Raw genomic sequence first — 25,994 nt, forward strand, 5'->3', positions numbered from 1 at the left:
TGTAATAAGTTTCTAGCCATATGAAAATATTTCAAACACGAACCGTCCATCTATCCGTAAGATAAGATCCGTTAAAACCCGTCCATCGATTCTCCATCTGAAATAGGTCGCTGATTCGTCCCATCCTAGTTGATTCAATAGGTTTGAAGCTTCCCTAAAAGGGTTTGATCCTTTGAAATGGATGTATTCAAACTCGGCCGGTGGCTCCAAACTTTGTGGGGAATAGGAATGAATTTTTATGAACCAACAAGAGAGTAAACTTTAATGGTATATCCGTAGGTAGGGCATGTATTTTGACAGCTATATTACAAGAAGCGCAACTAATGACCTTCGTTAATCTGCTTATCTCTTCTCAACGTACAATAGAAAAAAACCATAGAATACTACTTAGTATCGGCAATAGGTCTGAAAAAGTATCTAAAAATATTTAATTTAGATATTTGTACCATATTGAGGTAAGAAACCATGACATATATGTTTGGAATAGATTCCATTTTGAGAGAGAGAGAGAGAGGATTAAGCATAGTTGCCCCTTGTGACCACTAGCAAGGTTCATTTGGCTTTAGTCACGCCCTATCTAGCAAATGTCGCGCAGCCCTCTCCAGCAAAAATCGAGGGTCTCACGACCGTCATGATGGCAATGGGGAGGGTTCTACGACCCTCTCCTTTTGGCTTGCAAATGGTCCATCGCACCTCGTCGATCCGTTATGTAACCCTAGCTTAGGCCAAGCGACCCTCGACGATGGCCGCATTTTGGCAGCGATGCCTCTTTCTCCTCCGGCGTCTCTCTACCCCCACCTCCTCTCCCCTTGAATTTTTCTTCTTGTTTTACCGATTCGGCTAAAAGGCACATGTCTATTCCTTACCAAACCAGCAACTCAGCCGTGCCGCTAACGGCGGCGACCGATCGATGGAAGAACTTCGTTACATAAACGGATAAAATAAAACAAAAATAAAAATCCAAGCGCCGTACTCATAAATTGGCGGACAAAATCGGCCCGATGATGGAAAGTAATCATCGTTCCAAATGTCTGTCGTTTGGTTTCTATCCTCTCAATTCTGTCAAACCAAACGGCACCTGTCTCAAGACAAATCTCCCCCCTGATGAGACACCGTCGGAATCATTAGTCAAAGTGGTCAAAAGTGACTGCGAAAATGGAGCTGGGCACTTCCTAGGGTAAGGGAAGAATCCTTTCCTCGCAAGTCACGAGTAAACCCCAACAGACACCCGCAAGCAAAGAAGATGGGTCTTCTTTGTGTGTCGAACTGGCCCGATAATTTGGTGCAGAACAGTTCGAAATTCTTGCAAATGGGGTGGAACGTGCATTCGCATGAATTCCAATGATATGGAGAAGAGACACATACAATCTCTAGTGAAATTGGATTTCAAATGTGCGGTCGATGATTAAACCTCGCTCTCTCTTCGTCGGGGTCGCATGATGCGGCCGGTAACCTCTATTCCATGTGTGTACCGTCTGTTTATTTTTATAAGCGATACAAACGATCGTTTTTTTATGAAAATACTTTTCCAAATCATTCATTTATGCCAAACAAACGGAGCGTAAGGCTCTTTCTCTCCCTTCTTCCTCCTTTCTTCGTCTTCTTCTTGTTTTCGCTCCCGTTTCTTCTTGTCGAGTGGACCATGGCCAAGCTTTCCGGCAAAACTTGCGCGGCTGTTACGTATATTTCGAGTTATGATCGTTGGAAACTCAATGATTTCAACGATTAAAGTCCACTCGAGGATGATTGATGGCCAATTAAAGTATCAAGATTGACTTCAAATCGAAAGCAAATGCTTTCTCATGTGTTGAAGAATCAAGGACTACATAAAATTTGAAATACCAAAGTAATGCGTAGACAAATAAAGAGATCGAATAAGAAAACCACAAGGAATCACACTGGAATAGAACATACGGCTTTCATTTTTCTATGCCATGCTTGCTCAATGACTGAAATTACACCTAAGCTTCTTAAAGAAAACTAATGAAGTTAGTAGGAAAAGTGAAAAGCTTTACAAGACATGGCTGGAAAGTTTTTATAGTCATAATAGATAAGCACTGGAATTAGGAAACCTAATCTACCTTGAATTTGAGATTCAGATTTAAGCAAAACCTAAAATTGAATTTTTGATACCTTGATTGATGCTGCGTGATTCTTGGTCATAGACTCATAGGGCATGGTTGGTACACTATGGATCATTCTCGAATAAAACTTCAACTTCCTTTTATGTTTCGAGTCAATCGAAGTGTTACGCATCTCACTTAAGCTATATCCATTGGAAGCTCATGATCGGTGTGCTCTTCGGACATTCCATCAATTTATTTTCGGGGCCGATCATATATTAATATGACCTTTCACATTTGATGAGCTGTCAGGCGTTGTATTGGATGAGTCTTATGAGTTAAGTGTAGCGACATTGCTTGAGTTAAGCGTAGCGTCATTGCCTATTTTCGATCGTTAACTTCTTTATGTTCGGTTCGATTTTTGAGATAAATAGGGGTTCTTTAATCATATATGGTACACATATCATATCATGAGATTGATAAACATGTAAGTACATATTTCCTATAACTTGCCAATTTCGGAGGATATAACAATGTTTTTTTTTATACAAAATAAATTACACCTCGCGAATGAAATAAACTAATTCCCAAGCCTTGAAAAAAACAAAGCTTAGATGAACCAAAAAAAAAAACTTCTAAATAACCCCCTTCTTTTGAAAGAGAAGGGGGGCCGGGGTCAACAAGGGCTGCGATGCGAGCAACTGACAATGCCCTGCAAGGCTGCCACGTGTCCGAAACTTGATCCCGACCGCGGGTCCACCTACACCTTCAAGCTTTTTTGACTCTCTGACACGCTAGACGCCGAATGTCTTTTCTTCCCTTCTTTCTTTCTTTCTTTCTTTCTTTCCCATACGGCAAAATGATCGCCACGTCAGCACCTTCACGACTCGACCTTACGCCACCGAGTTTTGGCGAGTCTCACCTCTCGCGACCGTCGACAATCCTCGCTCTACGTCCACCTCGGTCGCCGCAGCAGGAGGCCCACAATCAGCCACGTTCGTCACCGGCGCCGCCGCCGCAGCCGCCGCCGCCGACGGTGAGATGCTCCCCACCTCTCCCGATTCAAAATCCTCCTGAAAGACAGCATTCGGCTCACCGGCGACCTGAGCCGGCTCGCCGGCGTGTCGCACCTTGGCTCGTCCTCCGGGTCGGTCCACCGCGGCACCTCGATGGAAAATCCGCCCAACTCCGGCGGCTTCCTCCGTCCGGAAGGCGGCGGGGCCTCGGCCGACGAGGAAGAAGCCGCCGCCATCCCTGGCGCATCCCCGTGCCGGCACGACGAGCACAGGCCCGAGCTCGTGCCGGCCTCGGGCCGGTCAGCGACCGCGATGGCGACGAATTCTTCGCCCGCCGCCTCAACCGGAGAGCGGCAGATGGGGCAAGTGGAGTGAGAGTGGAACCACATGTCGATGCACTCGACGTGGAACGAGTGCTTGCACCTGGGGAGCAACCGCGCCGCCTCGCCGTCCTCGAACTCCGACAAGCACACGGCGCACTCGGACGGGGCCTCGCCGGCGCCGCCGATCCGGGAGGCGGAGGAGAAGGTGAAGACGGGGAGGGACTTGAGGACGGAGGAGTCGAGGCCGCGGGAGGCGGAGGGGGTGGGTAAGTCGGCGTAGAGGACGATGTGGGTGCGGCGGTTGAGGCGGTTGCGGCGGAGGCGTTGGCGGCTGCGGAGGAGGTACCAACGGGCGTAGAGGTGGAGGGAGACCATGACGACGACGACGAAGAAGAGGATGATGATGGCGCTGAGCATGATCCTGCCGCTGAGGGCGTAGGACCTGGGCGAGGGGTAGGAGTGGCCGTCCGCATCGCCGCCCAAGTAGTCGTCGCCCATGGTGTTGCAGTCACCAATCAGTCGGTTACTGGGGTGGTGTGTGTGTGTGTGCTGGTGTTGGGAGACACAGAGAGAGTGGAGGAGATTGGAATGTGCCTGAGGGTGCACTGGGGGCAGCTTTAGTAGAGAGAGAGAGAGAGAGAGAGAGAGAGAGATGGGGAAAGTTCGTGAAGGTTTCGGTGGTGCGCGGAAGGGAGAAGATGAAGCACCGAAGTATTTCAGTCCCTTTTAGACGCCATGGTTGACGCGGGATCCTTGGATGCCTCGAATTTACCATACTGCCACTCCCGCTCCTATCCATGTATGACAACGTCCCGCGCGTGGGGGGAAAGCTTTACTAAATTTCACATACGACCACACGACGTCGGATGACGAGCAAAGGAATGCGCAACTAGTGGAGGTGGAGGATGACCGATCGACGCGGCAACGACCGCAACGTCCCGCGCACGTCGGAACGGCGTCGGGTTGGAGTTGGAGTTGGAGTCATTTCGCTACACATTATTATTTTTTCTTTAATCACCTCAAATAATTAAACCGACATCATAATTGATGCACAGGAAAAAACACATATTAATTTAAGGAATGAGAAATGTGATGAATAAAATTTTAAAAAAAGAAGAAGAAAATTTCGAGTAATAACTCGAGGCACACCCCGATAATTAAAAAAAGAGGAAAAAAAAAAACTGAGTGCTTCGTAAGCATTGACTCGCCAATCCAAAACTCAGTGATCCACGTGTGAAATCGTGTTTTCTTGAGCAGGACGCCTTTGCATTGACCGGACAAGTCCCCGTCCCCAGGTCTGTCTTCGTCACATTCGCTCCGCCGACACGGAAACGGAAAAAAAGAAAAAAAACATCTTTGCTCGATTTAGTAATCAGGAGATCGATCTGTTGAGGGACTTATTGATTTCGGTTCGTCAGAATCGGGACATCGCAAAACATTTTCGGGTCCGAACGAGCGAGAAAGGCATCGAACTCAAAGCCGCTTACTTCCTTGTGATCGGAACACAACGCAATGGAACGAACACGCGGAGCAATGATCGGACCCGAGTCCGCCTGTAACCGGCACCGACAATGTTTCGATCGGTATCAAACACCGACCATATGACAACAGCTTTCGAGCTTAGACGAAATTAATGTCGGGTCATATGTCCGTCCCAACGTGGTTATAGCGTTAGAATAAAGTGTACAGGGAGAGACTATAATAGAGTCAGCGAAAGGACATAAAATTTCCCGGGACAAAAAAATCTTAGGAAAACAACAACAAGACGCGTAAAAATGGAATAAGATGGAGACCCGCCTAATCTCAATAATGCCACAGCAGGAAATATGTTAATTGACTCACGCTCCGTCTTCGTCACGGTCGTCGGACACGGTTTTTAGCCTTTTGGACTCTTTGGGGTCGCTGGTTTTTTTCTATGGGCTGTCGTTCCCACCTGCACCATTCTTTCGTTCACTCGACATGCGACAAGAAGTTTTGGAGTGAGTCAACCGAAACCGAAACCGAACCCGAACCCCCGTTTGTACCCACTCCTCGAAACAATCTGTCAATTGGCATTGACGTGGATGTTCTTGCAAATTTAAGGGCGAAATGGTCACCGCTCGAAGCAGGCCATGGGAACCGATGTCGTAGGTCCTGATTCCGACTCGAACCGGCAGGCCAGCTCTGAGTTCTTTAGGTGACCGGCGTTCGCGCAATTCACCATCTTACGATTGCACGATAAGTTTAAAAATGGGAAAGAGAAACTGAGCTGTGCAAGACCTCTGCCCAACATGTTAGAAAAAAGAATAGAAAGCTTTACAAAAAATAATGTGTTACATGGCCCCGATAAAGCTGTGATTCAGACAATCACATTTCTTTGGTGGGGAAGGAAAACAACACTAGTCACATTGCTATCTATGTTACAATGCTTGTCGTCGACCAATTACACTGGCTCAATAATAAATTACACGGTACCGTAAATTTCCCGATGCCTACGTTTCTGTTAAGATGATCGAACTGCAAAGGATGATGTCCCAATCTTATTTGCTCTCGAGCTGTACAGCCACTTGCCCCGATTGTCCAGGAGAAAAAAAAGGATACGTACCCGTGGCACAACATGAGGTTCATGTCAACTGGCAGGGTGTAAATCAACGGGCTCTACGAATCGTGATCTCCTTCTCCTTTTGCTGTCGGGAGTGCACCTCGCACTGCCTACTTTCACAACCTTATTAGGGAACTTAGAATGAGGTTGCGATGATAGTACCCTCGACCTAGGCTTTGAAAGAGAATTGGCAGGAGACTTCTCCCTCTCTACGATCGGCTTGTTCCCGCCGCCTTTTCGAGCTTGTTTTATGGGAGATCTCATCCTCTTCTTGATATGTATTTCCCTCACTCTTGTCTTATTGCCAATTAGTCGAACGTAGAAAGGATTCACCACAGTGTAACAGGCAGATTCACTGACGTCACTCCTCTCCAAATCAACATCTCCATTGTTTACCTGACGCAAATAAAAGCGTGTGAGGGAGCTTGAGATCTTAGCAATCTTGGAAAGTCATCTGAGTGAGTATGATTTTACATGAGTGATCGACTAACATATATCGGCTAGACAGACAAGTGCCAGCATAATAAAGAAATTACCAATTGAAGAAGCGAAGAGAAGGTTCGAGCGACATCATGCTTCTCTTGGCCCCGCACGATATCAGCAAAGGACATGGCATTTCGCTGATCTGCTTCTACAGAAAGTTTGACGAGGATTTTTTCACTGTATTCATGAATGTCGAACGGAGGGCGTGAATCCTGTCAGCAAATGAAATTTCTGAAAGTCAAAGAGCCAGGAAAACAGGACCACAGATGTGAGTAATAAGATTAAGCAAGAGTTGTCTTTTCCATCCAAGCGAAAAGAGCCAGAAATGTTTACTTGCTCTTCCAAGTTGTGCTCAATCTTTTGTTTCCATGTAGAAACTCGGGCAGCCAATGCAGTCTGTTTCTCACTTTCAGCTATACTTGTAAGGAGAGCATCCTACAAGCAGAAAATGGATTAACAACAATTTGTCAGATATGGCATAGAAAGCAGTCTCTTCTTTCATTTTCTCACATGACTATTATTGCATCACACAGGGCATAATCAGAGATTGGTGTAGTAGGAAGAACAAGAATCTTACATACAGCAAAAATTCACAATGGTAAGAAACGAGATAGAAGTATTCTCTTGAACCGGAAGGAAAATTTTTTAGGGTGTATATGTAGTGAAGATTTAGACCTAGTGAAATTTCAAACAATAACTAAAGAAAGAAATAACTGACAGACCACATTGTAACCACATGCTACAAGAATCAGATGGAATATTCACAAATACAAAATTTATCATATGCATAAAATTCCTCATGAAAATCTTACAGTAACTGCAAAGTGCAGCTGGTGGCTTAAAAGGGGATAGCTTAAGAGTAGTCAACTAGAAAGTACACAGGTCACCAACGCTAATGCAGATGGAGATGAAAAAGCTCCAATTACTTCCTACAAGTGCTAACTTGACGAACCATATGTGCCACAAGCACTATAGTTTCAGCAGAAATAATACTTGCTATGTGAAAGTGACAAATGTATACTTACTAGGTGAGAACGACAGAGGTCTTCTAAATTTGCATTGGACTCCGCAACTTCATCTCCAAAAGCCTCATCAGTCTCCAAATGAACATCATCATTATGCTAACCAGTAGCACAAAAGGTTTAAGACTTTGCACCCATAAAACTTCACAATATGGACAATCACTAGTCAACCTACCTTATCAGGGAAAGGTGCATCTTCATTCATTTCACCCATATGCACATTCTCTGGCATGTCTGCATCAACTTCATCAAAATCAGGAACTCCATCATCATGTCCCTGATCTTCGTTCATGTCCTCAAAACTACCAAAAACATTTGAAGTTCCACAAATTCCATCTATCAGCGACTGTCTTAGCTGCAATGAAAACACACATAACATTCAGTGATCCGACCAAAAACTATAAGATGAGGATAACCTTACTATACCTTTTCAAACAATGGTGGGGATTGGGTCCCCTGCTGTCTTTCATGGGTGTTTTGATTTTCCCACACATATGTGAATTCTGGACTAATAGTGCCATGTCTTTTTGCAAGAGGGAATTCATCAACTAGAGAAATTTTCCTTGTAGAACTAATGGAAGGATTTCTGCAGGCTTTTACTGTTTACAAAAAAGGAAAACAGAGCTGGAAAATTCAGCAACATGACACAATGAGAAAGTAATCAACCAAAAGATATATGTTTTCAGGACCTCTTTTGAAACGTTTCACTTTCAGACTCCCAGGTTCATGGGGATTTAGAGCCTTCCATGGGTCATCATCGTCATTGTTGTCATCGTTATCTTCATAACCGAAGTCTGCAGGTCCCGCATCATCGTTATTCATGCCAAACTCATTTTGGGAGTTTCTAAAGTCACTACTACTAACTCCGATTTTGCAACCAATAGGAGGAGATGGGTCCAAATTGTTCTGGCTCTTTCCAGCAGATGACCTATGTGCACCACCCCCAGAGCGGCCTGTTGGGGATTGAAAGCTCTTGCGAGTTGAGTTGACCCTGATTTTTTGCCTCTTCCCATTGCCAACTACATCTTCCTTTAAGAAGGTATTAACTGTGATGGCATCACATGGATCTAGGAGAATAAAGTCCCGGAAAAGTTCACTGCTGGCCAACTGCAAGATAAATGGCCATGAAAAGGTTTCAAAGCATTTAACTTTTTAAGGCATCAATGTAAATAGGAGATGTTGCCGACTTTTATACCAGATACGACTCCAATTCTCCAGCTGCATCAGAAGCATCTAACCAATCACCTTCCAGTACAACTAGACTGGCAGGAGGCTTCACAAGGTAATTTGGAGGAGTATCTTTCTCTAATGAACTATCCAGGGAATTCTTTGGGTCCACTGCAGCAGAGAATTTATCATGCGATGCAATATTGAATTCACCATATCATGAATAGGCAATGCAAAATAGGACCACCTGGCACATCATCTGAGATCCAAAAAGGGTCTTCATCTTCATCTAGAACCACACCTAAATCACTTTCTTCGGGTTGGACTAATGTGCTTTCATCCTGATTTGGCGGCCTGCTCCAAAAAAGAACATGAAATCTAAGCCTACAGCTTCATCTTAGGAACTCCACAAGAATAACTCTCAAAACACAAGCTTTGTAGGTGAGAAGGCTCTTGAACATTTAACAATGAACTCTAAGGTGCATTTCTTAATTAGGCCTGTCAATGGCTGAGTCGCAATTTTACGAATATAAAAGTAAGGCACATATGGAATATCATCATGTCCCCCTCCCCTCCTTTTCAGTTGCATGTCCAGATGAGTAATATGTTCATTCCCTTCTACACATTATCACTGAATTTCCTTCCAACAAGCAATTCTTCTTCGATACTACTCTTAAAAAAAAAAAAAAAAACTTTTCAATGTGGTCCTAGAAAAAGTTAACTGCACCTCCATTGCAGTATTACAAGACAAAAGACTACCGCTAAGCCCGACAGTCACTTCGCCCAGAAACATGGCTTGCCCATCAACTAGTCAATTCAACAAATAATGAAAAAAAAAAAAAGGGGATTCTTTCACACATCATCACTGAATTTCCTTCCAACAACCAATTCTTCCTCGACACTACTCAAAAAAAAAAAAAGGAACTTTTCAATGCCGTCCTAGAAGAAATGAACTGCACCTCCATTGCAGCTTTACATGACAAAGACTACCGCCAAGCCCGACAGCCACTTTGCGCAGGAAACATGTCTTGCCCATCAATTAGTCAATTCAACAAATAATGCAAAAAAGGGATTCGATGGTACAGGTCATATAGCCAAAAAAGGGGAAAACTTAATTTTGTCTAAGAAAAAGAAAGACAAACCGCTGTTGAGAAATGAACTCCAAAGCGTGCAAAACCAACGAATACAGATATTCCACCTTCCGGCTGTACACCTGGGCCGAACCCTGAAGCAGCAAAGCAGCTGCATTCCCACAAAATCCTCCCCAATTAGCATACGAAAAGCACAGAATTCGCAAGCTATCTAACTCCGGCGACAGGAAAGCAAAATGCAATCCAATATCTTAACCTTCAGCGAAATTCACGCGAATGCTACCGTCCTCGTCGTCAGGTATCTCGCCGGCACAGATCTTGGCCAAGTACTCTTCGAGCAACCGGTCGAGATCGACGGCCCAGTTGGATTCGGGGTCGCGCTCCGCGTGGACTCTGTGGAAGCCCTCGGGGGCACTGCTGGAGGCCGGCTCGTCGCGGAGGCTAGTCATGTCGCGACGACGAGTGAGGAGGGGGGTTCATTCCGGCGGTTGCTTGGCTCTGTAAAACCCTAGAGTTACTGCAAAATGGAAGGATAAACGGATCGATGGAAAGTGGGTTTGGGGAAAGTCGAGGTTTTTCAAAAGACAGAAGTTGAGACAGCTCGAGGGCAAGAGTTAGGTCGCCGACCGGCAACGGCGAACGTGTCGCCGGCGCACGGCAGTGTCTTACCCAAACAAGCACCGGGAAGGAGAGAGAGAGAGACAGGGAGACAGAGAGACAGGGAGAGTTCAAAATTGCTTTGGAGAAGAGAATTTCCCGCTTGAGCCTTTTGTTCGGTTTCTGATCCGATCAAATTAGGCTTTGCCAGGTTCGGCCCAAATTCCGACCAAAACAAAAAGGTTCGGCCCAAAAACTGGGCTTCGCAAAGAAATCAGATCTCTCTCTCTCTCTCTAAGATTTATGAAGAAGCCCACCTTAGGTATCCATGCTCAAAGTCGACAACCAATGCTCAAAATCATGTATTATGTGCATTTGTTGGTACTTAATTGCCGTCGTCATTTATAGTCTTACTTCTTATTAGGCTTGTCAAACGGGCAGGTCGGGTCAAAAGATGGGCCGACCCATACCGGCTCATTTTTATACAATATAAGTTTAGCTACCCATACCCGACTCAATTCGGACTTAATATGAACTTTAATTTCTAATATTTTTCACCTTCAACTTGTTGCCTTTTAAGAGTGGTTGATTCTATGGACCAGCTAGTCGAGTTAGTGTGGGAGCTCGGATCGGGTTGTGAGTTGACACATGAGCAATGTGAAGGCGTGGGTGAGCGAGAAACACAAAAACACCTACATGGATGGGTCAAGTAATGGACGAGAACATGAATGTGGTGATGACGACCCAGGGAAGAGAAGCAAAGCAGGCTGTGATGATGTCAGAATTTGCACCTATTTGTATCTATTTAGTGATTGGTCCGTTACTTTCTTTGATCCTACTCGGTGTTCTTTTTCCATTTGCTTCCAATAGTTCAACCTACCCAGAAAAATTGTCCGCCTACAAATGTGGTTTTGATCCTTCCGGCATTGTCGGAAGTCGTTTCGATATACCATTTTATCTTGTTTCAATTTCATTTATTATCCCCGATCCGAAAGTCTTCCTTCAGATATCCTTTTCAGAGATAGGGGAGCATGTAAATCGGTTCGCCGCTAGGCATTGACCTACCATGCTACGTAGCACGAACACGCCGTCCAAACTACATTTCGCGTGTGGTACATGTGTTAAAATCCGACACCGGCCCGACTCGTGCGGACACGATCAGACACCTCCGGACACGATCAGACTGGAACACGCTGAGACTCGCGCGTCCCAAGAATAATTTGAGACAATTTTAAATTTTAAAACTCGACTCAGCCCTACGCCCTTAGAACTTCTTTACGGCCCGTGGACCCGGGCAAGCATGGAATGAAGGCACTCAGCCGCCACTTTATGCAGTACTTTCCCTCCCTTTCTCTACTTATTGGCCGACGTGGGACACAGAACTAAAAGAAAAGCGAGGACGAAGAAGTAGAGACTGTGCTGATCATAAAAAAGTAAAAACGAGTCTGTTATTCACATCACTGATACAGACATGGATCCAAGTCTACGACGCATAGAAAATGATCCAAATCCGCTCTTGTAAGGGTAGAAGTCCTTTTGTGTTGATTCACTCAGCTCCCAAATTTAGAGAACCATCCTTCATCAACTTCAAGCTTAGGCTGTTGAATCTCCCTCTTGAATAGTGACGAGAAGCTTTTCTCCGGTCTGTTCCCTTTCTCGTCATTGCAACGAATTCTTCATAGCTGATTCTCCCGTTCTGCAGTAACAGAAGATCATATTAGTGCCAAGTGTTCAAGGCGAGAACCTGTCCATATGCAGTAGGTCCCAAGTCTCTAAACCTTGACCTTGTCCTTGTCCACTTCCTGGAAGATTTTGTTAGCTATGTCACTACAATCCTCTGCCCGGTCTTCCATTAGAGATTCGCTTGGCGAGTCAGGTTTGAGGAAAGAATTGCCATCCTTGTCAAAGTAGGAGAAGGCTTTCCGCAAATACACACCCTTGCCATCCTCTGAAGATGGAGTGAAACAGCGAGAAACCCCCATAGTCCAGGGACACTTTGCCATTTAACATCCACCTGTTTCCAGCAAGCTTGCTCGTTCAATACGTAATGACCGAACATTTTTTTTGTTTTTGGCGATACGCGGATGCTCTTGGCAATCAATGGGGAAGCAGATCAGAGTCAGCTTCAAAAGAGAAACAAAACGTTGTGAATCAGTCACCTCGTAAGCTATTGTGAACCAATTTGAGCTGGATGAGCAACCTCTTTAGTGTAAATTCATTCTAGGGCTCTTTTTTTATTTATTTATTTATTTGTGAAATCATAAAAATGATAATTTATTACGTATACATAAAAATATATATTTAATTTATAATGTGTCATGGCATGTCGAAATTCTCAATTTTTTTTAGAAATCACGTGTCATGACGTGTTGTGTCGTGTCCCGTATCCCATGTCATGTCGGTGTTATATAGACCACCATGATGCTTGATGGATATCAATTAAGACTTAAATTATAGAGTTTGTTGGGAATATAATTTAGCATCAAATTGATGCTGAATTATATTCCCAACAAACTCTATAATTTATGCTGAGTTATATTCCCAACAAACTCTATAATTTAAGTAGCTTGAAAGGACAATTGGTTCATATCACATTTTCATAATACCTTAAACCCACCTTCGGCTTGAAAAGATTGTCTAGGATTTTAATTGATGCTGAATTATATTCCCAACAAACTCTATAATTTAAGTAGCTTGAAGGGACAATCGGTTCCCATCACATTTTCATAATACCTTAAACCCCACCTTCGGCTTCGAAAAGAATGTCTAGGATTTATAAACAGGATCCTGTGGTTGGTCACCATAGATGTCCTCAGGTACTGCCTGTCCAGACATGTGCCCCATCTCAAGGAAAGGAGAGAAAAAGTGAAGAATGTTTTAGTTGTGTTTATGGCTTCATCTTTTGATGGGTGTCAACTCTTGGACTTTATATATGAATAGGAAATTCATAATGCTAATGAAACTTGAGCGACAAGAGATGAGGGCACAATCCATTTTACTTGATTGAATGTCCCCACATATCAGAAGTTAGGCTCCCCATATAAGAAAAGTACCCTTTTTTTCCCTCGAGTATCTATACCATTGTTGAAGAAATTACCAAAAAAATCCTAAACTTATTGTGTTGATGCCAAATCATTCTTAAATCTTTCAATTATGCCAATTTAATCCCAAACATTTTTACGTTTTGTCAATTGAGTCCATCTAACTAATTTTGGCTGGAAATCGTTAATGTGAAAGCCGAATGTCCTATGTGACACGACCTGTGTTGACGTAGACAATTTTTGTACTTTTTGAAATATTCTTTTTATATTTTTTGAACTATAATTTTTTTCATTTTCTTTTTCTCCTTTCTTTTTTTTTCCTACTACCTCTGCCGATCGTCGGGCCTCCTCGATGGCTATTGAGGGCCGACCTACCCACTAAGCATGGTTCACCCTCACAGATGATCGACCAAATTCACCCTCGACTTCACATAATCAATGAACATAATTTCATCTTTAAGCAATTGCTTTACCATATCATGTCTCAACCATATGTGTCTATCTTTACCATTGAAAGTTTTATTCTTATTAATGACTATTTTCGCTTTGCAATCAAATTGCATCATTCCCAAATGAATATTTGCTTAGAAGCTTCTTAACCACTTAACCTCATTTCCAGCCAATTCTAGAGTGACTCCATGGTGGATTTAGCAAATATTGTTTATTTGGCTGATTTCCAAGTTACAACACCTCCGTCAAGGGTTAACACATATCCATTAGTGGATTTTATCTCATATGAATCCGAGATCTAGTTAGCATTACTATATCATTCTAATACAACAAGAAATATACTATATAAAATGCCATAGTTTGTGATTCCTCTCAAGTATTTCATTACTCTAGTGAATGCAGGCCAACGATCAAACTTGAAATTTTGTGCATATTTGCTTAGTTTACACACAACATAAGCTATATTAGGTCGGGTGTAGTTCATTACATGCATTAGACACCCAATAGTCCAAGCTTACTCAGACCGAGTCACACTATCTCCTTTATATTTCACTGATTGGGTATTAGCATCATAAAGAGTACTCACAGGCGCAACTTCAAAATGTTCGTAATTTTAAGTAGCCTCTCCACATCTCTCGAGTAAACATTAAGCCACTATAACTCCTTATAAAACTCAAAATGATATCAGCTTCTCCCAAGTCCTTCATATTAAATTTCGAAGCAAAAAAACATTTTGTTTCATTCACAATATCAATGCTTGTATAAAAAACAAGCATATCATCAACATCTAAGCTAATAATTATAGACCCACTGTCAATAGTTTTTTACGTATACATATTTATTTACTCCAATAGAGGCAAATCCATTATTAAGTAGAACTTGATCAATTTTCTCATACCATTGTATTGGTGCCAGCTTGTTACCATATAAGAATTTAAGGAGTTTACAAACTTTGTTTTCTTGGCTAGGAAGAATACTTCCCTCAAATTGCTAATTTTTAGTGTGGGGATCCAATTTAACAGGACCAATTTATTCTTAACCTATCCTTAAATCTGTTGAATGAATAAAGCAGAGTTGGAAAGGTGATTCAGCTATTGCAAAAAACAATTCCGTTGATAACGTATTTCTAATAAGTACTCTGAGCCAACATTAAAAAGATTTCCTACGATATATATGTAGGAAATAGAACGAGTTCATGCATGTGTTTACATCAGGCAAAGCAGAAAAAGAAAGAAGAATATACTTTTTGGCCAGAAAGTTGTAGAATTCCTTGACTATACCATGCAATTATTATGGAAGGTTCTATCCTTAGCATAAAAAATCATGATGCTAATGAAACTTGAAGTTCAAGAAAAACGTGGGCATGATTCCAATCCACTTCATTAACGACCTTTACATTCTCAATTTGTCGCTAGTTTGGCTCCAATAATTATCGGGCGGCCGAAGTCTTCTTAATTTTCTTTCTAATTACCAACTCACGTCCAAAGAAGCGGCTTACTTCACAGAGACTCAATAAAGAGAATCGAACATGAGGAAGTGGAAGGTATTGAGCTTGTACAATAGTAGAATGAGTGGAATGCATAGACCAAAACAATGCCATCCTATTATTTGAGTCAATACAACTCAGTGCTCTCGTCTAGATCTAAGCAAGGCTATCTCGCTCATGGCCGGTAAGTGCCCGATGATCATCGTTGGCCACAGTAAGGAAAAAAAAAAAAAAAAAGGACTCAATTGGTAAAATTAAAAGATTTAGAATCGAATTGGCAGAAATGCATTAGGTTTAGGGCTTTTTAGATAATTTCCCCGATTTAGTGGGAATATGATCCAACACCATTCTACTCAAATATATCCGAACGATTTGTTTACCAAAAGAGGCCCACTTGGAAAGGAGATTCAGATTGGAAGGGACAAATGGTTCACAGCACATTTCCTAAATACTTTAAGCCCACTTACGGACTTAAAAAGTCTATCAATAGGATAGAAGGTTGTCCAACTCTAAGGAAAGGTGGTGATCGAGGAAGTAGTGCCTGCGGTTGTGTTCGTACATGCGTCTATATCAGGCAAACGAGAAAACGAAGAAGAATATAATCTATGGTTAAGCAGTTGTAGCTATCCTTGATATCTTGGATCATACCTGCAATTATTGGGGAAGGTACTGTTCTTAGCATTAAAAGATCATGATGCTAATGAAACTTGAACTAAAGGAAAATGGTGGGCACGATTCGAATCCTCTTCATTGTCCATTCACATTCGCAATTTCTTACAAGCTTGGCTCTGCATCGATTTTTTCGAAATCGTTTGTGGACGAAAAATGCCTTCTTAATCTCTCTCTAAGCACCTAGATGATGAAGTCTAATTGTCATTATAACTGATGGAGTAAACTCCATCAGACTTGCTACGATTCAACTGATGTTGCTGGAAATAGACCAAGTCAATGCCTTACTAGCTTGTGAAGTGAAAAAAGCCGAAGAATTCTAGAATTTTTTTCTCTGAATATTTAGGACCAAGGTATAATATCCTAGCATTCTTCTCTTCCAAGCAATGGATCTATCGTTGGGACCCTTAGGATATGGGTACCACCTAGGAGCCTTCCTTTATTCCTTCTACATTTGCATGGCACTTTCCATAAGCTCTATATAAACTGATCTTTGCCTTCAAACTCAAACCACAAGAGAGAAACCAATACAAAACCCTCGCATAAGTTTCTAGGTTATCTCACTCTCCTCCTTCTAACTCACCCTCAAATGGCACCTCATGCCGATCGCCTTGCCGATATTGGAAGGGAGGGTTTCGATCTAGTGGACAGATTTTATGGTGGAGGGACATCGGGTCATGCACCAAAGAAGCAAAACAATGTCCCACAGCAGCATGCTTCCGCTCCCAGCGACGAGAATGTGATCGACAGCAAGACGGCCGCCAAAAAATACAAAGGAATGGCGTTCACGCAGTACTACAAGAAGTTTGCGGGCCCGCGGTTCTAGGTTCTAGGCTTCTAGCGCTGTAAAAATGTAATGGTTTGAGTTACTCCCTAGAAGGTAGAGGTAAACTGGATGAACAAGCCCTTGTCGCGGTTTTCGTCATGTTAGTCATTTCGAACTCTAGTAGTGTGTTTATGTATACCGTTTGTTTTCCGGCTTTCTGAAGTTCAGTTGTGTACTTGGATGTGTCTAAGCTAGTAATTGAACCTGTTTTATACTAAACATTCCGCCTTTTCTTCCTCCTTTTGGTTAAATTTATGGCAATCTATGTTGTAACTGTTCGCTTGATTGGTGTAAAAGGAAGATTTTAATCGTTTTCAAAGTGAACAACCGCAACTGACTGCAATCGTTTTCAAAGTGAATGATCGCCACTTAAAGAAGCTGCCAAGGTTCTGGTCCAAATACTGTCCTAGAACCTGGCAATGGACACTGTGGCTCCAATCTTGAGTTGCTTCTGCAAGATTCAGGTTGTAATCTTGAGTGAGATAGGATAACTTGCTGAAGCCGAATCATCCAATTACGCAAGATTCAGTAGTAAATCCATCAAGCGCTTGCAGCATATAACTACACAGATGGACCATTCTTTGCTCTATTGGCACAATTGCATTCTTTTCTTGTCTAGGATGCCAACTACTCTTTTTAGGATCAAATGTCACGGTTATGGCAGTGGAAAAATATGCCCTCTAACTTCCAAGATATGTCACAGATTACTCACCTTCTATTCATAAATTACAAGCAAAAGCACGAACTTTACTTTTAGTGAATTTAAGTTGTTCATCTTAACTGAAATAACGAAAAAAATAAATGAAGGGGGACTCATGGCGCTTATATCAGGTTTACTCTAGGTGGGTCTGAACTCAAATATGCAAAGATCTAATTTCTAGGTTATCAAAACAGTGCGCATTATCTTTTAGCATGCTTTCCTGATCTACTTTTGACCAGAAAGTTGGATTATGAACTTTTTTACGGTACTTTGTTGAAGTTTCTCCGATCTGTCGGTACCTGCTGGTGGTGATGATCAACGTACGTCGCTACAAGCAGAATCATTAAATTCTCCGAGAGAGAATCATATGACTGGAAGGCCGTAAAAAAAGAATCTTGAAACACTCTGAAAAGTTTCCACCGAGAGACGATCAACTTGGTTAAGCAATATATTTGTTGCGGGCATGCCAAACACTGAAGATCTGAACCGAGAAGTATAAGTATCTAAACACGTTTCAGCTGTTGCTCGCTCCTCTACTTGCATAAAGACCGGAGGATTCTTTGGATGAATTAAGCTGCTAGACATGGCTTGACACGAACTTTGTAACGCCAATTTTGTTAAATTCAGATCGTGGCTATTACTGGACGTTTGGTTCATTAAAAAGCAGTTTTGACACTATACATGGAAGGGTTGCACCTCTTAATTCCTACAAGCAGATGCATTATAAACTTACTCTGCTAAGACAACTTACTGAGATCCCTCCAAGAAACTAAATCACTTGACGTTTATCGTTAATTAAGAGACTGGAGAGCCGCTTTAAAAAACTAGCAGAAGAATAATAAGGGTCGATCTGTCATACAATAAGGGCTTAGCTTGGAATCAAAGCCGACAAAGTATGTTCTATAGCACAATTACTTTTGTTAGCTCTATAAAAAAAGGCTTGGCTATCATGCAGGAATCATACTTTCCCATTTCTAATACTTAAGCCGATCTTGAAGACCGTTCTTCCGCGACTTAAGTATGGGACTGCATAGTGTTCACTTTTTTCTTCGGCTAAGTCTACTGTAATAGAAAGAAGTGTAACCTCCCAAAAAAAAAAAACGACATAATTGTGCACATTTCTGGTGAAAGGATCCTACTAATCTATACTCACTGGAACGGTTGTTTAATTTAATGAAACTCCAAGATGCCAATGAAACTTCAGCTGCAAGAAATGCAGGCATACCATTAGTTTCATTTCGTCGATAACCTACATTCCCGAAATATTTTAACTGTATGTTCTCCCATATCAGTCAAAATGATTTGAAATATCTTCACTTTTGCACTGGTCGAATCATCGACTACATTTGTGGTTACTTGCTTTTATTAGAATCACTTGTAGGAGAATGCATAGACCGAGTCCAGGTTGTCACTGAGAAAAGGTACAGATGGAAAAGTTTCTGGTTATGGTCCTAACATCTTTGGGATAGCATCTTCTCAGAAATTATCACTCCTTTTACAAATGTATGTAGAACTTTGGAATCAATAATGTGGGAACTCATGAGGCCTTGCTTTATTCTTTCTATGCTTTTATGACACTTTCCATGAGCTCTATATAAAGTGATCTTTGGCCTTCCAACTCAAACAGTAGACACAAACGAGAAGAAAAGCCAGTACCTCGCTTTCTTACTCACTCACTCACCACTCCCATCTGCGATAAATCTCAAATGGCATCTCCTGCCGACCGCCTTGACAAAGTTGGAAGAGAAGCGTTTGCAATAATAGACAGAATTTACAGCCGAAGGCCCATGGCTCAAGGAACGAAGAATCGACGTGTCCCACAACAATCCCACGATGCGGTTCGAGACCCAGCGGCTCCTGATCTTGATAAGGTTATTGACAGCAAGACGGCGGCTGAGAAGTACAGGGGAGTGGTTGTTATGGAGAATTACAAGAGCAAAGTTGCTGGCAGGATTTTCTAGATTCTGTTCTTGTACATGGTTCTAGTAACACCCTTGTATTCTTGCCAAAAAAGAGAGGAATACCCTAGTATTCTAACGTCTGAGCTCCGACAGGTTCTTTCTGAGCTGTGTCCTATAGATGAGTGCTGCTATGTACTTATTCCAAGTCTCCTATGTAATTTAGTTGTGGAGTAAATCCGTTCCGAACAGTAATATAAATAGTTGCCTCATTTGATCGCGGTACTAATTACCTAAAGCCAGGATCCACGATCAAGTAAGTGCAGACTTGATGTTCAACCAAATGAGGTGCTGTGAATATCTTCACCAAATTAAACAAAACATCATAAAGGCGAACCTTTCTCAAAAGAAAAACATGTGGATACCACACTCTAAACTTTCGCGGGAAAATTGTCCAAAAAATATTAAAACTATTGCACTTTTGGCAATTCAATTCTAAACCTTTTACTTTTGCTGATTGAGCTTTTCATATTTTGCCGATTGAGCCCATCCGGCCAATTTTGTCCAAAAGTTACTGACGTGAACGCCAGTCGTCCTACTTGACGCGGCCGTTACTAACGTGGACAAATTTAGTGGTATTTAAAAAAAAATTAGGTTTTTGTATTTCTTATCTTTATTTTCTTAGTTTCGTCTTATGATTGTGGCCGGAGAGGGCATCATTTCCCTCGCCCAGACCAATACGCCATCGCCCAACCTCGTTGGCCACAATTGTTAAAAAAACAAACAAAGGAAAAAAAAAAAAGTACTCAAAAAATATTGAAGTATTATTAAAAATTGATCACGTCGAGCTGGTAAATTTGAGGGTTGATAATAAGTAAAACATATAAAAGTTTGTCACATAATTAGAAAAATTGGTAAATCTAAAATAAAAATAAAAATGTGAAATGGTACTTGATAAGCCAAAACTAATGACTAACTTAATGGGGGAAAAATCAGTAAGCTACACCAAAAAATAAAGTTGACAAATTTACATGAGAGTCGGAAAATTAAGGGTGTTCCGTACGAGACACAAACAACAATTGGTAAAAAATAACAAAAGTTGACATATTAACCAAGATGCACACCGGTAAGTAGCTCAAATGAAAATTAAAGCTAAAAATTCGGAAAAAAGTAGGCGAGTCATTTAAATAAAAGTCGGTAAATTCATACAGGACTAGGAAAGTTAAAAGTATTAATAAGGAAAAAAATAAAAAAAAGATTTTAAAAAAAAAAGTCGAGCATTTGTAAACCAAGAACAAGCGTTGATGTGTTGCCAACAAGGTACCCAAAGATTCGGTTAACTGATAACTCTTTCATATTCAAAGATTGTCTGGGAACGGAACCGCAAGTGCTTGACTTTGACAGAGCAATCTAAACAGCGATGAGCGCGTAGGAGCGAATCATTTGACTGAGAATTGCTTCTTTTAAGGTTAAATATCCTGTCTGGACCTCATGAATTCGCACGAGCTGTTTGACTGCAAAAGTTGGAGATGCTGAGGAAGCTTGTCTGTCTAGAAACAGAATCAGTTCTCAAAAGAGAAGTTGAAGACCGACAGACAGGAAGCGGAGGAAAAAGAATCCGAAGACGGTGTGCTCGACCGGAAGTAAAAGCTTGAATTGATTCTTTCTTTGTCATTCTCGAATGCAGTTTTCCCATGGCGATGCTTGGTGATCGGTCGCGCTATGACGAAAGCATTGTTTGATCAGAATGCTTGATTGAGCCACTTCTCGTGCTGGATTGTTCAGTAAAAATCCAGTTTTAGTTCGTTCTCTTCTTTTCTATGGAGAGAATTGTCCTCATGAATTAAAGCATGAGATTAACTAAACTTTATGTGCACGGTACCATCGATATTCCATTCTTTAACGCTCAGTTTGGATGGAGGGATTGTATAGGAAAGAATAAATGGGATAATTGCCAAAAAATTTTCCTAAATCCATTACAATTCAATCCTGAAATATTCAATTGTGCAAATTTAGTCCTAAAACCTTTTAATATTTTGCCAATTGATTCCATCCGACCAATTTAGACCAATAATTGACGTGGACACTAACTGTCTTGCGGGGCACGATCGGGCCTCACGTGGACATTTTTCTTTTACTTTTTTTAGTTTTTTTCTTTTTTTCCTCTTTCCTTTTGAGGGCCAAGGTGCCATCATTGGCTGTGGTCGAGGGCTGCACACACTGGCGTCCTCGCTTTCTCCTCAATTTTAGGTCTAATTTAAATTGTGTCCCAAACTATTTTTTTGTCTAAAATATCCTCAACTTCCACTCTAGTCCTAAATCTGCCAATTGTACAAACATCTACATTAGTTTCTTTAAAATTATCAATATCGAGGCCGGTTATGTCACAACTCCTCTAGTCCCGCATTGCTTAGGAGGAGGTCTTGGGAAGCCTTTATAAGGCTTGGGTGCCCTTAGACTTGCAAGACGCGTTTTCTAGGCGTTGTATGGGCGACGCTCGGAGGAACAAAACCGTGAGGACTGTGTGTCCAAAGCGGACAATATCTTGCAGAGTGGCGCAACAGAAGCGCGTGGGGCCCAAAGCGGTTACAGTTGGTATCATAGCCGACCTTTGACCGCGTGTGCCCAGTGCTAGAGGGCACAGGGCCTGCCTTTGAGTTTGTCACAACTCCTCTAGTCCCACATTGCCTAGGAGGAGGTCTTGGGAAGCCTTTATAAGGCTTGGGTGCCCTTAGACTTGCAAGACGCGTTTTCTAGGCGTTGTATGGGCGACGCTCGGAGGAACAAAACCGTGAGGACTGTGTGTCCAAAGCGGACAATATCTTGCAGAGTGGCGCAGCAGAAGCGCGTGGGGCCCAATGCCGTTACAAGTTAGATATTCATTATAAGAACCCGTGTCTTCGCCATCACTTTTTTTTTTTGTATAGAACAATAGTAGCCTTATGATGTTGATAATCTTGAAGAAACCAGTGATGTTTTTGGGACACACGGGCATATTTGCAAGTAAAGTGAAAGTTGTGGATTGCTTTTAGACAAAAGGAAAGTTCAGGGTAGAATTGGGTTGGACCTAAATTTGGGGTATTTTTAGGAATCAACCCCTAAAAATGATCCCAACGGAGTGCTTTTTTTTTTTTTTTGGAGGGGGTATGTGAGCGAGGAAATTTAAAAGTTTGTTTCTAAATTGTCTCATCTTTTTGTTTGACTTGATGTTACATGTACTTTTTTTTTAAGTTTTGGTAGCTAGAAACTTACAGCACTGCCAAAAGGCTAAACCGTAGCAACGGTTGGAGATCTTGGTCTGTGCTATTCGGTAATCGGTAGTCGATTTTGATTTGAAGAATCCCAAATCTGCTCTTTGAGCATGTGAGCCATAACCATGTTTTGATGATTTATCATGGTATCTGGAGCTTATTTTATTTTATGTTAAAGTTGTTTGAGATTTATATCGTTATTTCTCTCATGTATTTCATGAAAATGAATGAAATGTTCCTTTGACCAAAAAAAAAGTATAATTGAGGATGATCAATAGTCAATTGAAGTATCAATTTTGACTTCAATTCCAACGCTAATTGATTTTAATATGCCTTCAAGTCTCAAGGACTTTGCAAAACTCGAGTTACTAAAACAACGCGAAGACAAATAATTGCAATCCAACAAGGAAATTGAAAGGAACTTTATTGGATAAGAATAGATTGCTTATGTTCTTCGGTGCCATACTAGCTCAATGACTGGAACTGAACATAAACTTCCTAAAGGAAATTAATGAAGTGTGTAGAAAAAGTAAAAAGCTTACAAAACACAATTGAAAAGATTTTATAATCAAAGACAAGTATTGGAATTAGGAACCTAATCTAATTCAAATTTAAGCGAACTCTTATTCGATCTTCAAAATCTGACGGGCTCCACGTGATCTCTGATGCCTTGGTTGACGTTGTGTGATTTTCGCTTGTAATGCATAGCGTAAAATGTTTGCTAAGTGAATTTTTTATTTTATTCCTTTTGTCTCTTCAATGAGCCATTCGTTATGCGTTATGTTTTCCTTCACAACAATTTCAAACTTCCTCTTAGTTTGCACATTGCTCTAGGGATGATTTAATTTGAACTACTCACGATCCTTTAGTTACAGTGATCCCTTTATCGTGGGATCATTCTTGGCCTAGTCTTCAACTTCCTTTCATATTTCAAGTCAATCAATCGGCCCCGCGTGCCATGAACTTCATTTAAACTCTTCCCATTGGAAACTCATGATCAATGAGCTTGTCAAACATTCCATCGATGAGCTTTGTTATCCAATCATGTTGTTGTAACCTTTATGAACGATGAGCTTATTAGACATTTTATTGAGCAGGCCTTATGGGTGAAGTGTATTTATCATGATCTGGTTTGGGCCACTTATTTATATTTGGACTCAAATTTTTTGCTCGGTGTCAGCACATGGCATTATAGTATAAATTAAGGGTTCAAGTCTGGGTACTTTATCTCAATCTTTTGTTCTATTGTATTCCGATTGTTGATTTTCATAGATAAAATAATGTTAAGAAAGGGGAAAGATATGTTGGAAATAAATTGAAGAAGATGAAAATAAGAGTAACTATCTGAGGTGCGTAAGTACTATAATATGCCTTGAAGTCTCAAGGACTTGCAAATTCGAGTTACTAAAACCATGCGAGATTTGAAATTTTATTTAAACTCAAAATGTTATTAGCTTCTGCCAAGTCCTTCATATCAAATTTAGAAGTCGAAAAGCATTTTGTTCCATTCATAATATCAATGCTTGTATTAAAAATAAGCATATCATCAACATCTAAGCTAATAATTTTAGATCCACTGCAATAGTTTTTGATGTATACACATTTATTTACTCCAATTGAGGAAAATCCATTATTAATAGAACTTGACCAATTTTCCCATGGCATTGTTTTGGTGCCTGCTTTAGACCAGCATAAGCATTTAAGGAGTTTACGAACTTTGATTTCTTGGCTAGGAAGAATGCTTCCCTTAAATTTCTAATGTTTAGCGTGGGAATCTAATTTAACGGGACCAATTTACTCTTAACATATCCTTAAATTTTTTGATTGAAAAAAGGGAAGTTGGAAAGGTGATTCAACTATTGCAAGACAATTCCGTTCGTGACATATTTTTAATATGTACTTTGAACCGGCCTTAAGAAGATTTCCTACAATTAGAGGGAATATGATTCAACACCAATCTCCTAAGATATGTCCGGACAATTTGTTAACCAAAAGAGGCCGACTTGGAAAGGAGATTCAGATTGGAAGGGACAATTGGTTCACAAAACAATTCCAAAGTACTTTAAGCCCACCTTCGGACTTAAAAAGTTTGTCTAGGATTCATCGACGGGATAGAATGTTGTCTAACTCAAAGGAAAGGTGGCGATCGAGGAAGTTGTGTTTGTGGCTGTGTTCGTACATGCGTCTATATTAGGCAAAGGAGAAAAGGAGAAGAATCTAATCCATGCGTCTATATCAGGCAAAGGGGAAAAGAAGAAGAATGTAATCTATGGTTAGGCGGTTGCGGCTATCCTTGATATCTTGGATTATAACTGCAAAGTCTGCAATTATTGGGGAAAGGAGATTCAGATTGGAAGTATTTACATTGATCTAATGGCGATTAAGGTTACTTTAAGAGGGAAGCATTGGATTGTGGGTACGAGACTTACGGCGCATCTGTGCCGCACTTAATCGCTCATCAGATCGGATCAATTTACTTTATTCAAGACATTGTAATCTACTTTTTTTCATGGAAAAAAAAAGTCAACAACGATTTTAAAAGCTACTAACCACTTTATGTAATTTCAATGTGAGAAAAAATTACTTTCGTAGTTTTAAAATTATTAACGTAAATGAAAAACTTGCCATGAATAACATATTACAATTTATTATCCTAAATGACTGCGCAACGAAATATAGCACTTCCAGTAAGCACGCATCTTATTATTACTATTGCAACCTCCCTAAAAATACTATTTTTTTTTTTATATATAAGTGGAATGTGCAACTCTAACAAAAAAATACTATTTTTTTTTTTTTTATATAAGCGGACTTTGAAACTCGCCCCGGTTACCGATTGGGGAGGTAACCACAGCCGACCTTCCCCTCCGCTCTATTTATTCAAGCCACTCCGCTTGCTTCTCCTCGTGCCGCTCGCATTCTCTCTCTCTCTCTCTCTCTCTCTCTCTCTGCGGTCTGCTATGGATCCGTCCGTGGATATTGATATCGAGATGATGTCTTCGAAGCCGGTCTTGAAGTATGGCAACGACATCCAGCAGGAGCGTCCTAGCACTTGGGAGCGGAAGCGGACATCGAAGGATAGTCCTAGGGCTTCGAAGAGGGAGCGGATCTTGAAGGCGCGCAATTATCTCCAGAAGGATCCTCCTACCTTTTGTGTATACCTCGGACACGGTAAGCCCTCCCTCATACCAGATCTCAGATTTGATGGCTCGGCCGGATTTATCGGTTAATCATTCGTTGTTGCGATTGGTGTGCTTTTTCTGGGCACCTCGTAGACCGGAGGGAGATCTGTGCTTGTCGATCTTCCGTCGAGGAAGGGGATCCTCCCAC

The 25,994-nt window shown here is 41.4% G+C and overlaps 2 protein-coding genes and 1 pseudogene across 2 annotated transcripts; all 3 read right to left on the bottom strand.

The window, feature by feature from the left end:
• Positions 1 to 2,738: 2,738 nt before the first annotated feature.
• On the bottom strand, positions 2,739 to 3,962 carry LOC115751765 (RING-H2 finger protein ATL2). Its single transcript, XM_030689750.2, has one exon. The coding sequence runs from the start codon at positions 3,898 to 3,900 to the stop codon at positions 3,064 to 3,066; it is 837 nt and encodes a 278-aa protein (XP_030545610.2). The 5' UTR covers positions 3,901 to 3,962; the 3' UTR covers positions 2,739 to 3,063.
• A 1,713-nt stretch (positions 3,963 to 5,675) lies between these two features.
• Positions 5,676 to 10,469, bottom strand: LOC115751794 (condensin-2 complex subunit H2). The gene is made up of 11 exons (XM_030689793.2): positions 10,003 to 10,469; positions 9,798 to 9,897; positions 8,903 to 9,009; positions 8,684 to 8,826; positions 8,178 to 8,595; positions 7,915 to 8,087; positions 7,664 to 7,843; positions 7,492 to 7,587; positions 6,800 to 6,901; positions 6,520 to 6,678; positions 5,676 to 6,379 (listed from the first exon to the last, which is right to left on the bottom strand). The coding sequence occupies exons 1-11, from the start codon at positions 10,193 to 10,195 to the stop codon at positions 6,011 to 6,013; spliced, it is 2,040 nt and encodes a 679-aa protein (XP_030545653.2). The 5' UTR covers positions 10,196 to 10,469; the 3' UTR covers positions 5,676 to 6,010.
• Positions 10,470 to 11,877: 1,408 nt separating this feature from the next.
• On the bottom strand, positions 11,878 to 13,187 carry LOC115751768 (annotated as a pseudogene).
• Between the last annotated feature and the right edge of the window lie 12,807 nt (positions 13,188 to 25,994).

The sequence above is a fragment of the Rhodamnia argentea genome, chromosome 1 (genome assembly GCF_020921035.1).
Source record: "Rhodamnia argentea isolate NSW1041297 chromosome 1, ASM2092103v1, whole genome shotgun sequence".
Lineage (NCBI taxonomy): Eukaryota > Viridiplantae > Streptophyta > Magnoliopsida > Myrtales > Myrtaceae > Rhodamnia > Rhodamnia argentea.